At 41.5% G+C, this 17,022-nt stretch overlaps 1 protein-coding gene across 2 annotated transcripts in view; it reads left to right on the top strand.

Moving 5' to 3' along the window:
• LOC119494924 (dedicator of cytokinesis protein 2-like) overlaps nucleotides 1–17,022 on the top strand; it is a 120,433-nt gene that overhangs the window by 20,083 nt on the left and 83,328 nt on the right. For both annotated transcript variants that reach the window (XM_037781154.1, XM_037781155.1), the window contains 4 exons: nucleotides 632–766; nucleotides 6,025–6,133; nucleotides 7,670–7,740; nucleotides 10,589–10,695. In XM_037781154.1, coding sequence (XP_037637082.1) covers nucleotides 632–766; nucleotides 6,025–6,133; nucleotides 7,670–7,740; nucleotides 10,589–10,695 — 422 coding nt within the window. The remainder of the gene's footprint in view (nucleotides 1–631; nucleotides 767–6,024; nucleotides 6,134–7,669; nucleotides 7,741–10,588; nucleotides 10,696–17,022) is intronic.

Below are 17,022 nucleotides of genomic sequence, written 5' to 3'. Positions count from 1 at the left end.
ATTGTTTAAGAGGATTGCGTAGTAGTTTTAAACCAGTTAGTGAGTGATCCCTTGTTGCCATTTCATGGAAATAGAGCCACCACAAAGCCAAAACGCTCAGCCCTCCTTTAGGCCTACAGTATTGCTTTACGTGTTATGAATATGCTGGTATTGTATGCAATTGAGATGATGCAGTGGGAGATTGGTGGTAGGTCATAAACTTAGACTGAACTCTGTGCCACCCACACCTTTCCAACTGGTTTGACACACTGGAAAATATTTATGTGTGTCTAAAGAGGCCTGCGGGGTCTGCATGTGTTGGAGAATGATTTTTTTCACCACGCATCTGTGGGCAAATCAAAATGTCTGTGAGCTGTGTGAAAGGTACATCTGTCGAGGTGTGAAATACTATTTTGCCATTTTTCCACCTTCACCTCCTTTCTGCCAGTCGTCTTCTCTCACTCTCACTCTGTTGCACTCCGTCTTTCTGCTCTATGGAAGTGAAAAATGGAGTTGGTGATTAATTTTCCAACCTGTGGAACATCAGAAAAGGATTCTGACTGAATGATTTTGAATTTTGTCTTCCCTTTTGTAAGCCTTTTCTTTCTGTCCGTCCGGATTCTCATCTCTTTCTCACATCATTCTCTCCCAGAAAGCTGATGTCGGTGTTGAAGAGGTATCTGGATGTGTCCAGCAGAGGCGAACAGTGTGAGCCCATCCTCCGAACCCTCAAAGCCCTCGAGTACATCTTCAAGTTCATCGTCCGCTCACGCATGCTCTACTCCCAGTGAGTGTTTGTGTACTTTTGTTTCTGTGGACCGATCATTATGTTAATGACGTACTGAGTTTCTTTTTGGATCCACAAATAGATATTCTTGTTGAGCACACACAGAGCCCAGTGACACTGCAGGAGTAATCGTTTTTGACAGCTCCGTGAGAAAAAGGCTGCTGATTACAGCACTAAACGTTGCTAATAAGCATTGATGATGAAGTGCAGCGTCCGGATGAGAGCTAATGGCAGGGCGAAGGCTGCTGAATGGGCAGCCAGAGAAACACCAGACAGACAAGGTTGCTGCAGCAGAGAGTTATGACACCCACTGTGCTGAGCTGAGAGCTGCACCATACGATAAGTGTAAACTCCATTTGTACCTGCAGAGCAAAAATTGATGCTGACAGATCAGAAGCATGATCCACAACAAGTGTTATGTGCCTTGCCTATGGGTAGTGTTTGGTATATAAGACACAATCGTGTGCGTAAGAATGCAAGGGTTATGTGTGAATTGCTTCTGTTTGAAGCAGCGTATTAGTGGTTGTATAACTGAGTTGGGATGGTATCTCTGTCTGTGTGTGTGTATGTTTGTCTTTTGAAGTCCGCTGGTCAATGAAGGCCAGCGTTTTAATCTTCTAGAGGGCATCGCGGGCTTTGTTTGTTGAAAATTGGTGTTGTTTGCTTATCGACGTGTTGGGCGTGTTTGTTTATTTATTCAGTGTGTGCGGATTTGTGTGGGTGTGTTAGTGTGGATTCCCAAGTGTGCGTATTTATGTGCATCACGTACGTTTACAATAGCCCACCCATGTACATTCAAGCATACTTCTAAGTATATGTCTGTGTGTGTGTGTGTGTGTGTGTGTGCACCACATTACTCCTGGAGCTCCATTCGCCAGCCTCCCCTGAGTATCTCTGTACCGATAAATCTCACTCTCCTTCTCGCTTTCTCTCCTCCTCTATCTGTCGTCCCCCGAACTAGCTGCAGTCCACAACTTCAACTTGCTTTGCATCTAAAGTTTTCCCATCAGATTTCTCCTTCTATAAGGCCTCGTCATACCAACAGAGAATCAGGTATTCAAGGGAGGCGCTGGTGCTGTAGGTGCATCTGTAAGGCTCCATCATCATCACTATCAAGACTAGCAGTCATTAATAGTTAAACAGGCGGAACTGAAGATTTATTAGCTTGTCAAATCGTCTTCGTGTTCATGCAAAGTCTATTAGAAGCATGTGATGTTTGCTTCACAAATATGTAAGGCACGCTGTACCAGATTTTGCTCTTTCCCTCACCTTCTTTCTGTCCTTCACGCCCTAGCTTTCACATTACTTCCCTGTAGTCTAGATCATCGGATGTGTCTGTTGCTTTTTCCTTCCCCGGAGCACCTGCTATGTTCTATATTTCTCCTCTGTCTTCCACTCGTCCTCTTTCTTTCCATCCCTCCCTTCATCTTCAAATCTCGCCTCCATTTCTCTCCTCTTTTCATTTTTCACACACCTTTTTCTATGGAAGCACTTTGCATCTATCTTGTCACATAATGTTTTATAATATGAATATCTTTTTCTCATTAATGCGATAAGGATCTTATCATTTTGAGCTCATTTCTGTTTACAATGAGATCTTATATTACGATTATGTAGTATCATCTTAATCTTATGTTACTTTGTGATAGGAAGAGGTAATATCTGGTAATAGTAATATCTTAATAGAATGTGAAATAGTTCATAACTAGAATGGCACTCGGAGAGCGCAGACCTCGACCCCCCCCTCTCCGTTCAGCTTGCGCCATCATCCACGTGTATTTTTGTTTATGTTGAGATCAGCTGTACGTAGCGGAGCATCGTAAAACACTTCATTCAAACTGGACAGAAACAAAATAAAACTCACCTAAACCGTCGTCGTTACTTTTTCCAACAATCACCAAGTGTGCTTTGGTCGAACTCAACTGTAATCGCACCGAGTTTAATGTGAAAAAAACGCTAAATCTACAGTCGTCACGATCCGGATAGCCACCTAAATCTAATGGATTGTTGATTGTGCCACACCCCACCCCTCCAAAAAATGTGTTCAAATCCATCACAGACTTTTGGAGTAATCCTCCAAACAGACAAACCAACTAACCAACGCCGGTTGAAAACACAACCTCCTTCCTAGGCCTCCGACCTTGGCGGAGGTAATAACATACCATTCATCACTGTCATTATAAATGAGAATTGGTTCTCAATTGATTTTACCTGGTTAAATAAAGGTCAAATAAATAAATAAATAAAATCACATGGACTTTATTTAGTTTATTCTGTCCATTGGATACAGAAATCCCAAGCTTCAATGACCCAACAATATATTGATGAATTCCAGCTTTTTCAGAGGCCTAAGGGGTGTACAATGTTTATTCAGTTGTCTGCATGAATAAACTCTTAAACACAGATAGGATTTAACAATACTCAAGGTAATTGTGTGACTCATTGCACCATTCTTGCATTTTTTAAAGTTTCACTGATCGGTCTTAGAGGAGCAATATAATTTGTAATATACGTTATTGACGCATCGCGGTGATGTTGATCACTGCACCGTTTATTCGCTTGTCTAATTATGTGTTGTGCAAAATATCTGCATTTAAAATGTTTACTGATTGGTCCAGGAGGGAAACTGCAATTATAAATCATAACAGGGTGACATTTGGGACTGCTTTGGTTTGGAGGAGATTTCACAATTCATGGGGGACCTGTTCGCCTTGTTGTTTGCCTTGTCGTTCTCCTGTTCCCTTTCCTCCTCTTCTCCACAGCTACATCTAGTTGAGCCGTCCTCCTTCTGTACTTTCCCTCACGCTCCCTCCGTTCCTCAGATTTTTCCTCAGTGTACCTCACTCATTTCCCTCCCCCCCTGTTGATTCCCTGCCCTTCATCCCTCTCTCTCTTCTCTCCATCTGTCTCCAGTATTAGTTTGCTGAGCTAGTATGACGTTGTGCTCATGTGTGGGTATTGAGTGCATGTGTGTATGTGTGTGTGTGTGTGTGTATAGATGAGCAACAGTCACATACATCTTTAGAGTTGGATTAAAGTGACACCCAGGCTGTAACATACTGCACTAAGTATGACTATTTTAGTGAAGTGTACGTATATGTGTGTGGCGTGGGCTGACCCTGACACATCTAGACATCATCTCTCCACAAGCACACACACACATTTATGCACAGACAGGGCCGGTGGATTAAGCAGGACAAAGCGTCTGTAATCATAACTGTACTCTGCAAAGAGCCCAGTGATAATACCTCTGTGTGTTACCGCCTAATCCCTCCCTCCCCCACTCCCCCCCACCCCACCCACACATGCTAAATTTGCTATGTGCCACATGCTAATCCTTCCCTCCAGAACTCATAACTTCTATTGTAATTAACAACTGCACAGCTCCACTGAATCATCATGCAGAGATAGTGAGGAGACGGGGGGTAGGGAAGGGGCGAAGAGATGGATGAGAGAGAAGTTTGCTCGGGGCGGAGGAAGTTAGACTGAAGGGATGGTAGAGGAGGAATGTGTGGGTGTTTGTATGTGATGTGAATAGCATCAACAAAGACAACCCTGTTTTTTGGTTATGTCAGAAGAGGATTGTTCACTGCAGTCGTTGCTTGTCAATGTTTAGTTTTACCACGTCAGCACAATACTGCATTAGTTTACTGCATCACTATAATTTAATATAGGGCTGTGAATTACAAGTGTGTACTGGGTAGCTCTGTAATTACTTAGGCTGTATCAGGGTTAGAAGAAGTACTCAGATATTTTACTTAAGGTAAAGTAATACCACGGTGTAGAAATACTGTTACAAGTAAAAAAACTTGATGCTGGGTAGCTTGTCAATTTCCCCCCGGGGACCAATAAAGCTTTATTGATATTATAATATTATAATTTATTTGTGTATTATGTTTTGTATTGTTAATCTGAATCTGCAAAGTAATAACTTAAGCTATCGGATAAATGTAGTGGAGTAAGTAGCAGAAAATAGAAATACTCAAGTAGAGTATATGTACCTCAAATGTATACTTAAGTACAGTACTTGACTAAATGTACTTAGTTACTTTCCACCATGACACTTCATATGTAAAATGAAAATATTGACTCAAGGGTTAAAGTGCAATATAGCACCTTCATGTTGAATGCATTTTCAACCATATTATTGAAAAGAGAGATGTGAGGAACTGCAGCCAATTCAGTTGATTCCTCATTTCACACAAAATAAAAACAAAACTCCAGAATCTAGGTGTAATGTCACTTGTTGCTAGATTACTCTGAGTTAGCACTGAGAAAGCCAGCGCCGGCTCGATGAAGATAACTTCCAAAACATTATCGTTAATAACTTTGAATCAATTTAAACTGTGATAAGAAACCAGGGCTGCTCGATTATGGCAAAAATCATAATCACAATAATTTTGGTCAATATTGAGATCACGATTATCTTACACAATTAGTCATTGACTTTGGAAACATACATTTAGAAACAATCATTTTAAAGTTAAATGCATCAATCTGGTGCAATTTGGGCCCTGTTGAGCAGGCGCACAGTGCACCGTGTAAAGGAAAGGGGTGTGCTGGATTTATAACACAAGACAAAACAAGGGTGTCATTGAGAAACGGAACGCGGCACGATAATCGTTTATGTGATTATCTTGTTTTCATAATCTTTCGAAGCCCAAATCATAACTGTAATTAAAATTTGATAGACAGCCCTTTGAGAAACTACTGCAGAATAATTTCCATCCCAGTGGTTTTGATTGACTATATATAATAATCATGTCACACACTCACACCTGGCTCAAGTTATAGAGGCGACAGATGATAAAAAGGGTACCAGCAAGAACAAGAGATACTGTGAACTAAACCCAGAGTAAATTGTCCATCCATGTATGTTCATCTAACACATTACATTTTTCTTATTGTTATATTTAAGTTAATAAACTTTCTATTTTCTTTTGCATTACACTCAATAGTATTTCCATATTGTTGTTGCACTGAAAACATATAAAGAAGGCTCTTTCTGTTTACATTTACATCCAACTTGAGCGTCTTGTCAGCTATCCTTGTTTTGACACTCTGTCTCTCATTGTCTCTCTCCACGCTCCACCCTCACTGATTATTCACCCCCCCCTGTTGTTTTCTCTCCTCTTTCAATTCCTTCCCTCCATCTCTCTTGCAAATCATGTCACGTTGTGTTTTCCGACGTTCGTCTTTCTCCCCCTTTCTGTTTTTCCTGTTGCATTTCCATTAACTTCCCCCTGCCCTTCTCCTAGGCTGTACGAGGGGAAGGAGCAGAAAGACTTTGAGGACTCGCTGAGGAGTCTTTTTGAGTCCATCAACAGCCTGATGAGAACAGACTACACCGTCACTCTGCTGCTCAGGGTAATCATGCATGCTCACCCTGCACACTGTACTTCACCACCTAGCACTCCTCTTTACATCCTTCTCATCTTTATCCAAACCTTTTTTCTGCTTCTCCTGTTTTAGTTTTTTTACATTTACCTGTCTGACTCTGTCTCATCATCCTGCTCCTCCTCATGCTCCAACTTCTCTAATGTGATCTCTCAATCTGATTCTGACTGCATCACAAGCGTCTTTGAGATCACTAAAAAGCGCTATATAAATCTAATATATTATTATATTATTATTATTATCACAATTCTGGTGCTCAAGGCTGGCCCACACTAAAAGATTTTTCAAATTTTGAATGATGTTGAAAATGTGAGAGACCCCGCACATAACAACATATTATGTTACATTTTACAGTTTTGTTCCGATAGTGTGTGGAGAGCAACGGTTTGGCCAAAACAGCACACCAAACACTAACAGATCCCATTCATGAACAACTAGAGTCTCGACTCTCAAAACCGGAAGTCTCACAAAATCTGTCGCGATCAAACGTGACTTTACTGTAAACAAACAGGTCAGACGACGGGCAGGAAGAATTAGCAGTTATTTTTTGCACTACTTTGTAATTAAAATTGACAAGTCATGGAGACACATTAAATAAACACTTGTTGTTTGTTTGCATTTGCCGCGGCCACCATGACCGCAGTTGTTGTCCCTCCTTCTTCAGTCAGCTTGGTTCCCAATTGGCCATCGTTCTTTCCCACATGACTGTGTCATCGGCTGTCCTCGGGGTTCCCCACACACAACAGGACATCTGTTTTTTTTGTCAAATTTCTTTATTGGTTTTTGTACAGATTTTAATAACATGGACAGTTAGTAGTTGTGTTAACAGTGGTCTGTGGTTATCAATCATAAACCACACTTCAACCCACTCCGCTCTACACCAGTTCTGGGTCTCTACCCGGTCCTCATCCCACCCGCCTACCGAGGAGTTTCATTCACACACATGCATACCAGGACAAGAAGAAGAAGAAGAAGAAGGGGGAAAAATACAACAAAAAACATAATAATAACAAAATACCAATAAGTAAATAAGATACATTAATAGGTAAGTAAGGACAAGCTGATCTGATTGTAAATATTGAACATGTTCAATATTTGCGATTTGAAATCAGTGCGTCCAGGCTGGACTTCTGAGCAGATCGGGGGATGTAAAAAACACTCTTAACATACCTCACACCACAGGAATATATAGCAAGATAATCTTTAGAACCATCAAAGAATCGGGGCTTTGCTGTCCATTGTCGGGAGGGAGAAATTGGGCCCAAATTCGGCTGGATTATCATGTATTGTGTGCCCAGCATTAATGTCTTCCTCTCATTCTCACTACTTACACCAAGGCAGACATACAAACGGATCGAGTCACAAAAAGTTAGGCAGACACACAAGTGGCTATGGAATATAAAACTGATGGCAAAGTCACCTTCTGTTCACTTACCACTTCCACAGGATTTTAAAACAGTATTTTAACAGTATTTACTCGTTGTGTGGGTGTGTGTGTGTTATCAGGTCGCTGCTCTGAAGTACCTGCCAACAGTCCTGCATGATGTTGAGAAAGTGTTTGATGCCAAACTCCTCAGGTAAGCTTACCTTTAAACACACACACACGCTCTCTCTCTCTCTTTCACACACACACGCACACACACACACACACACACGCACACACACACTAGCACCTTATCTTTGGTCTCATTCAGGGACACTGACAGAGAGGATATATGGGAGCTTTCAGCTCAGCTGAAGTTTCCCTCTTGGCTTTGTTCGATGACCCCCATCCTTCTGTCCCCCCACACATTCCATCCTGGTTGAGCCGTACCTTCTTTATCAGGTGATAAAAATCTCATCAAACTGACATATACACAAGGACGCACACTCAAACACACTCTGCACCTCCTCCATGTGCCCCTGAGTGACTTGACAATTTTGGTGAAACCATCAAACAAAACCCAGTTGAACCTCCTCTCTCAGGTTTGCTCCGAGCCTCCTGAAGAGCAAAACGATTTGGAATGGCTTGTTTAACCTCTCCTTGACCCGAATCAAACTCACAATATACAGTCTAGCCCAGGAAATGACCTCAGTCTACATGCCTCACCAGTTGAAACATTTTTTTTCTCAAAGTAGAAATTTCAGGCACTTGATCTGTCCTCTAGCAATTCCACAATCTAACATGGATCCATTTTTTTGGTACAAGCTTGTTACTTTACCGAAAGAAGGTGTTGATTGATGTTCTCTTTACCGGCAACATTCTATTTCAAACACCCGTATCCTCGTGATTTCTCTTTTCACCTTTCTGTGACCTGTGTGTGCTTTTGTGTGCTTGGATTATCCACATCTGCCAGCTCAGTCTCTGGAGTGGCTCGATGTCAACACGGTGGCACAAAGGTGCTACCTTTAACACCTGCCACTCAGACACGTACAAGCCCATACACACAGGTAGGAAGGTGATGAAGGGCAGAGAGTTTTAAAAATCGGCGCACATATTCTCACATTCTGTCATTCATTTTCATTCACATTCAGTCACCCCTATTGTCTGTCTTCTGCACTTCTTTACACACACACACACAAATATACCCGAGCCATCTAAACTTGAAAGTAAGGTCCCCATTGCATTCCTGATCAGAATCGCCTCAGGCAAAAGCTAGCTGTGTGAATTACAATCACCATGCATGAGGTGGACATCAAAGCTTTGTCTCAGCTTCTGTACTGTCACATTGCTGCACCTTGTAAACTCACCTGTACTGTGATCCGCCGAGCGGTACAAGCACAGACATTGTCAGCTGTGCCTGTGTTTTGTTTGCTCTAGGTGTCTTTTATGTCTTTGGCCCTATGCAGACCTAGTATTAACATGTGTCTTGGGTGATCCGATCACAAGTGGACGGCTCTAAGTACATCAGTTCACGCCTGAGGCCTGTAGTACGAAGCAGGATTTGGGGTTAGTGAGGGAACTTCAGGGTTAACCCTGGGTTTTCAGTCCTACGACGGTGGATCACTTCTTACTGGGGTAGATAGCAACACAGTTTAAACTGCCAAGTGCAGTGCTGTACAGTATGCTGTCTGTGCTTACCGCTTTGAATTATGTTTTTATATTTATTTTTTTATTTGCTCCCAAGTCTGTTTCACACCGTCGGAGCTGAAAGGAGGCTGAAATAGTCATACACGTCAGGTCCATACCAAAGGGCACAATGAAGTGCAATTTAATTATCTATTCCATTTTTAATTTTTTTTTATAATAGCACTGCCCCATCTAGATGACTATATTTGACTTTTGGGTATTCCTAAATTAATTTAATTAATTAATTATAATACAAAACTATATAATATTATATTATAATATATAAAAAAAATATATATAAATAATAATTAATTCACTTATTGGCATTTTTTTATTTGCCAGCTGTCCTTCCTGCATGCATGTTTTTTCCTAAACCTAATTATAGTGGTTTTGTTGCCTAAACCTACAAACAGCGTGACAAAGCACCAGTATGTGACAAGTAAGGATCAGAATATGTCGGTTGAGGTGGTCCTTCAATGTTGCCCAGGACACATTCGCGTACACACACCGGTCTGAGCGATCGGATCTCAATGCGTCCTCAATGCGTCTTGAGTGCATTCACACCTGTACTTCGAGCTGTCCACTTGTGATCGAATCACTCAAGATGTATATTAATGCCAGGTCTGAACAGGGCCTATGTGGGAATAGGCTGACATTTGGGGTTTTAATTAAATTCAGCTCAGATGATTAGTGGGCCTGATAAGTCTGCACTGAGCCTCTGTGCCTCAGCGTGTCCTTGTGCCAGCTTATGCACATCAAAAGTCATACAAACCTTTTTGTTGTGTTTGGGAGCGGAGCTGGTGCATTTCATTCTTTTATACCATTAATGAAAGTGCTTCTGCACCCTGTGTGGCTTAATTTAAGGAGACGGAGACAAAGTGAGAGACGGACCAAAAAATGGAGACAGAGGGTTTGCCACGCTCTGAGCATTCAATCTTTCTAAGTGACATCAGAGCTTGCAACCAGCCTGTTTAATTATTCTAAAATTGAATTTGGGGCGGAGGGATGACTCAAACCTGTGTCTTCATTAAAGCGTGTTTAGGCTTTGGATCATTTGTTTTCATGCAGCATCTACAGCTTTGCTGATCTACGCTGCACTCTGCTTTTAGTGGTTGCATATTTTATGACCTTAAAGGAGAGGTGTTAAAAGCTTGAATTACAAAGGCGCGGTTGTGTTTTTAATCTTTGAATCAACTGCATGGTGGGAATAATCAGAGCGGGGAGATTTTTGTTAAAAATCCAAACACGTGCATAATCTGTGGAAAATTATTCCTGAATATTTATGTGCTCATTTTTAAGAAAACAAGCCTGTTGCTCCTCCCGTATAATGATCTCGCTGATTATTTATTGCACCGCCTATTGCTTTCTCTCTCCAGTGAGCTGCTGCATGACTTTTATTCCTGCATCCCCCCTGAGGTACTCCAAAAACAGAAGGTGAACTCCATGACTGAAATCGTCAGCAGCCAACTCTTCCAGAGGCAAGGTGTGTCATTTTTTTTTTCCAGTTACAGCCCCCGGCACTGAGCTGCTAACCAATACCGGACTTAACGGTTGTGTGAAGAACCAATCACAGATGTTCACACTACCAAACAAATGCCAACTCATTCTGCGTGAAATCCTACAGAGCATTAGTTGCTTCTCACTTAAAGGTTGGGATCACATTAAAAGGTCTATTATACAGTGAGTAATTCCTGCCCAGCACCAGGACTGGGCAGCTGTTCCCACTGTACTTTATGACCAGTAAGGGTGTCCTTCGCTTCAAAGGTTTTATCTTACATCACAGCACAGTGGATAAAAAAGTGGTGCATACTGCAAGGGTAATGTTCCATTCCCTGTAGGGCGATCCAGTAAAGCACTCTGGGTAAAAGCATCAGCCAAATGATGAAAGGAAATACTGGTGTTTATGCATTTATGCTTTATTTGCTTTACCGCAACGTACACACACATTCAAATCAATTGTATTTATAAAGAAATGGCTTGACCCGACATGTAATAATTTCTATCAAAATCTTTTGAATTGCCAATATTTGCCAGATTTACCTTATTTATTTGTTTTGTTATAAGAATAAGAAAATGAAAGATAAACGTACTTTAAGTAGGGCTGTCGATCGATTAATTGCATGATTGTCTATAGTTAATTGCGTTAATCAAAAATTAATCGTAAGTTTTTATCTGTTCAAAATGTACCTTAAAGGGAGATTTGTCAAGTATTTAATACTCTTATCAACATGAGAGTGGGCAAATATGCTTGCTTTATGCATATGTATGTATATATTTATTATTGTAAATCAATTAAAAACACAATACAATGACAAATATTATAGACAAACCCTCACAGGTATTGCATTTAGCATAAAAAATATGCTTAAATCATAACATGGTAAACTCAAGCCCAACAGGCAACAACAGCTGTCAGTGTGCTGACTTGACTATGACTTGCCCAAAACTGCATGTGATCATCATAGGGTGGGCATGTCTGTAAAGGGGAGACTCGTGGGTACCCATAGAACCCATTTTCATTCACATATGTTGACGTCAGAGGTCAAGGTACCTTTTTGAAAATGGCCATGCCAGTTTTTCCTTGCCAAAATTTTGCGTAAGTTTGTAGCGTTATTTAGCCACCTTGGTTGGTACTTATAGATTCCTTTAGTTTTCTAGTTTCATATGATACCAGTATCTTCACTCTAGCTTTAAAACTAAGACCCGCTACAACATAAAAATCACCAGTTACATTAATGTGTTAAATAAATTACTGCCGTTGAAACAAATTTGTGTTAAGGCGTTATTATCACGTAAACTTTGACATCTATAATTTATATAGAAATGACTTGACCTGACATGTTACATAATGTCTTTCAAAATCTTTTGAATTGTGAATATTTGCCCGATTTACCTTATTTATTTGTTTATTATTAGGTTAAGAAAATGATAGAATAGGATAAACCTATTTTTAGATTATCTGCTGCTTCAGCTAGCATTCAAATAAAAACAACATGGATATTTGTGTTTAGTTTGCCAAACAATTTTTTCCTCAGAGGCTATTTTCTGTTGAGATAAAGAAAACAATATGGGTATTTGATGTTGATGCTCTAACAAACAATTTCAGTGCTGCTATGTTCACCTCCACTGACATTACAATCAGTGCAATGGACCCCAGTCAGGTACCATATTATTACAATCAGCACAAGTGGCACCAATTAACGCCCTGGTGAAGGTCAAGTCAAGTCACTCTTGCTGAGATTATAGAGTTGTGAGGAGGCTAAAATAACATCGACCTAGGCATATATTTGTAGTCATTGGCAGTATCTGATGGTTTCCTTTTGTCCTTGTGGTGTTGACATTCCCCTATCCGCCCAGACTGAAAACGTCCATGAGCCTTATTACAAGCAGAGAATGAGTACACAGTTCACGCCTCCGTAGGTGTTGGTGGTGCATATAGAGAAAGATGTTATCCATATTAATGTCACAGGTGGTTCCTGCCGTCTGCCAAAGGAGAAGAAGTAATATCACCTAATGTTTGAGGCAGATAAGACGGGAAGTGTTTTCAAAACGTTACAGTTTCACTGTCACTTTTCTGACAATGCCTACTCTGCTTTTAAGTGATTTTCACTAGATCTGGCATAATTGCCGGGAACGCATGTTTTTGTCTGTGTCGTACCTTTTAAAAGGCAGCACACATCAATGATCACGCACTCCGCACCACCCCCTACCTCTGTTCAGCCCTATTATGTCTGTCTAATTTGCTCGTAGAGGGGTGATAAGTGGTGGTTTCCCCTGCACAGGACCACATGGTGATGGATAGAGTGGGCTATTGCTGTATAATACAGAGTCGATAAGGGGGCCCATAATCGGGCCTCTGCAGTGCAAACTGGGAGAATTGGAAGCAGGCTGTGAGTGATTGTGGTGGACCAAATTTGGTTCAGAAATCGGTCTGAGTGGGACTGAGATTGGACGCATGCTGGGCTCTGCCAGACAGATCAATGACACTATGGAGAGGCAAGTTGTGTGTGAGAATGCATTCATGCACACATGAAGCAAACACAGTTGTATGTATTTGTTTCAGAGTGACTGATGACACTATATCTGGGTGTGTGAGTATGTTTGTGCATTTCAGTGTTTGTGCGGTGGTGCATGCTAAATGGGTGTGCGTGCACTGCCTTGAATGTTGTTTTTTTTCCCAGTGTAGCAGTGGGTCCTCTCATCAGTCAGTCGCTGCCAGCCAAGTCAGTGGCCGGTCCAGGATACGCTCTTTTGGTATTGATCCTGGCTCAGATGATTGATTCCCCAGGGGCCGCGGCGACAGGCTCGGGCCTCTGGCTCACTGTCAATGCGCTCGGAGTTGCACTCTGTCAACAGGAAAGGAAGGGGAGAGGGAAGAAGGCGATGAAAGTATTGGGAGAGGGAGCGACAGGTAGAAAAAAAAAGAGAGCAGGATGAAGAGAAACCAAGCACAGGAATGTAGGACATCTCGCCGAAATGCTACACATCAATTATGGCAAACTGAGTCCTCTGAATTATCAGTCAATCTGTGGAAGACAGATGACTGTCCTGCAACCATTTTGGAAGCAGGCATTTGGAAATTGCTTTTAGCTCCCGTCATAACCTAGAGTGTTTTGAATTCACGCCAAGAGTCATTTCGAGAGTTTGTCATTTCTGAAATGGTGGAAGTCTCCTTTTGGGGTAAAACTTATAGAGGTGGAGTCAGGCAGAGGTAGCGGAGAGACCAAGGAGATATGAAAAAACAGAGGAGGAAAGGATGGAAAATAGAAAACTAATTTGCAAAAGAAGGGAGACAGGAAGAGGAGGAGGAGGGAAGAATCTTTGGGAAAGGTGATTGGTGATTGGTAAAGGTGGGACAGAGGAATGGGAAAGATAGATGACAGAGGAGTGAGGAAGAGACAAAGGCTGGTTAGAAAAAGAAGGAACAAGGGATTTGAGACTGCTAAAGAGAGAGAAGAGAACAGGTGGACGGTGCTGCTGGGTGAAAACAAAATAGCTCGGGGAGAGTGAAAAAATAAGTTAGTGAGAGAAAGAGAGAGGCTGGCCTTGTTTTGCTATTAAGCAGTCCAGAAGTGATTAAAGTTTAAGGCCTGCTCATACGCAATCTATCAGCAAACCTGCATGCCTCACCCCCACCCCCCTCCCATTCGTCTGGCACAGCGCTTATTTATTTATTCGCTCTTTCATACATTGGTTTATTCCATCTCCCGCCCTGCCTCGCCAAATGAGGGCTGACACTCAGTCTAATTGAGATGCATTTTAGCATCGGGATGCTAATCAGAGGGCTTGTATGCTATGGTGCCGTTCGTCCAGGAGGCTGAAATATGCAGCAGAGCTGAGATCATATATTTATAATGGCTAATGGCCCCCGGTGTCCTATCACTGCTCTGCAATACATATTTAATAACCCTACCTGCCTATCTGACTGTCAGTGTGAGCAGGGCCTGCCAAGCTCGCTCTCCAGGGAAAAATGTCAAGCCACAGTGTAGGAGAGGTTAGATGATGGTTTGTGTGTGTGTGTGTGTGACAAGAGATCACCTGGACGCTCCTGTTTGACAGAGAGTAAGAGTGAATGATCTCAGAGATCATTATTTTTTGTTTTTTACTCTATATTAAAAAAAAAAATCTGTAAATTTATTGTCCTCTATTGCAGACATGAAAAAACAGATTACAAAATCAATAATATAAAACATCTGGGGGGTAACTATATTTGTTATTTTATCTATTTTGTTTACTCATCCTGAAATGCATAATGAGAAGCAGATTTGTGTTTGCTCCATTTTTTTTTTCCTCACCAATTTCTGAGGTGTCCTCATTGCAAGAGGACACTGGTCAACATATTCTCTTAGCAGAAAACACTCAGAGTGTGTGGGGAATGAAATCTGGATGAAAATTGTTTTAAATGAATCAGCTCTTTTCTGAAAGAAATATGTGCATTTTCACCAATTTGGTGAAAATCGGCAAAACCCAGAAAACGATAAGTCCTTAACTACTATGTATGTATGTGAGATTGCTGTTAGTCAGTAGGAAAGCAGTTGCTATTTTTGTAATGAGGTCCCGTCCCGTCACATGGTCACATGTATTCATTTTTCTCCAATCCTGGTTTGAAATGAGTGTGAGCGTGTGAGCGTGTGGGTCTGTGTGTGTGTGTGTGTGTGTGTGTGTGTGTGTGTGTCTGTGTCTGTCCAACTTGCTGATTCTGTGTCCATGTGCTTGGCTTTCTCATGACTGGTTGCATCCATGGGCAGCGTTTGAAGGGATTGGATTTTTTTTTCTTACTCAAACATACGCTCCAGGGATTAAGGCTCTTGGCAAGCACATACTGTATACACAATGCCAACATACACACCCACTGTGACACACATGCACAGATACACATGTGCATCCTGTCACACGGGTTAATCTGGTTTTGAGACAAAATTAAATTGACGAGGCGCATTATGGCTCAATTTAGGCAAATTACAATGGCGTCGGGCAATCACTGTGACAGATTGAGAGCATCGACACTGATAAAGGGGGAAAAAAAGAACGAGACATCAGGGAGAGCAAAGAGCAGAGGGACAGAGGGATGAGTCTGTCATTGTGTTTGCCCACTCATTCCCCAAAGCTGGCCAAAGTCCCCGAGTCAATCCACTAACCCTAGTCTGCATTTTCTCAGCCAGGCCGCCATTTGCCCTGCTCCATCTGTACAGCTGGAGAAAAGACTGCAGTTCTGTCACCCGTCATGTAGCACATATTAAACAGATTAAAGGAAACCCCACTCGTAATGCTCTTGTAAGATGACTTGTTACAGATCTAGGTATATAGGTATCTCTGCAACATGATGTAATAATAACTCATGATGCAGAAAATCACAAAAGCTCCCTGTGCCATAAAAGTGTTTTTATTTTAATGTGTCATTCATATAAATCTAATATAAACAGCAGCAATCCCATTACTTAAATTGCTTGTGCTTTACTGCAGCGCATTATACAGTATTGTTGACATTGTTCACACTCATGTCTATATTCCCCCTCCTGTGATTACTTAACAGATGCATGTCAGCGCTTGATGAATATGGATGAGTGATGTACTGTACAGCTATTATCGTCAGGATTTAATCAGTGTTGAGTGATCTCGGTTGTTCCCGCACTCTCTACCAATCAGCATTAGCGACAGGTCACTTTAGGTTAGAGTGATATTGAACGTGGTTCTCTACATCTGGCCTGTAAGAGAGCCTTATATGACAAAGATATTACCAAGCAGGATTTGGCTGTGAATGTGGATTTATGTGTACTAAAGTAAGATTAGGCTGCGTTCATATATATATATATATTTAACTAAATCTTCTTTTAAAAGCGAATGCAAAAAAGCCAGTGTTTTTAATAGTGGAAATATGGTATGTGATATGTGTGAGGGTTACCCTGAGGGTAAGCAAGTGTGTGCGTGCACCACAAGGGAGCTGCATTTATTGTTATGTATTTCTCCAAGCCTTTCTCACAGCAGCTGGTTGAGCTGTAATTTCAAAGCTGTCAGCTTTACTGCAGCTCAGCAGCGTGTGTGAGTGTGTAACAGGTTGCTTGGTAGTCCGGTAAGCCCCCCCTGTGCCCATATGCTGCATCCTTAGTTATATAGGCATATTAAGAGACAGATATGTGAATCGTAAAATAACATAATAGTCATATGGCTGCAGTGTCTCCTCAGGCTGTCTCATAAGCTCTTCTCTCCGTTCACTCGGCTCCTTATGAGTTACAGTATCTTTGTTCACTGCATGTCTCTTCTCTTCTATTCTCTTTTCTTCTATTCTATTCTATTCTATTCTCTCTCCTAT

The sequence above is a fragment of the Sebastes umbrosus genome, chromosome 9 (assembly GCF_015220745.1).
Source record: "Sebastes umbrosus isolate fSebUmb1 chromosome 9, fSebUmb1.pri, whole genome shotgun sequence".
NCBI lineage: Eukaryota > Metazoa > Chordata > Actinopteri > Perciformes > Sebastidae > Sebastes > Sebastes umbrosus.
The sequence above is the reverse complement of the archived record's forward strand: the minus strand, read 5'-3'. Positions and strand labels throughout refer to the sequence as shown.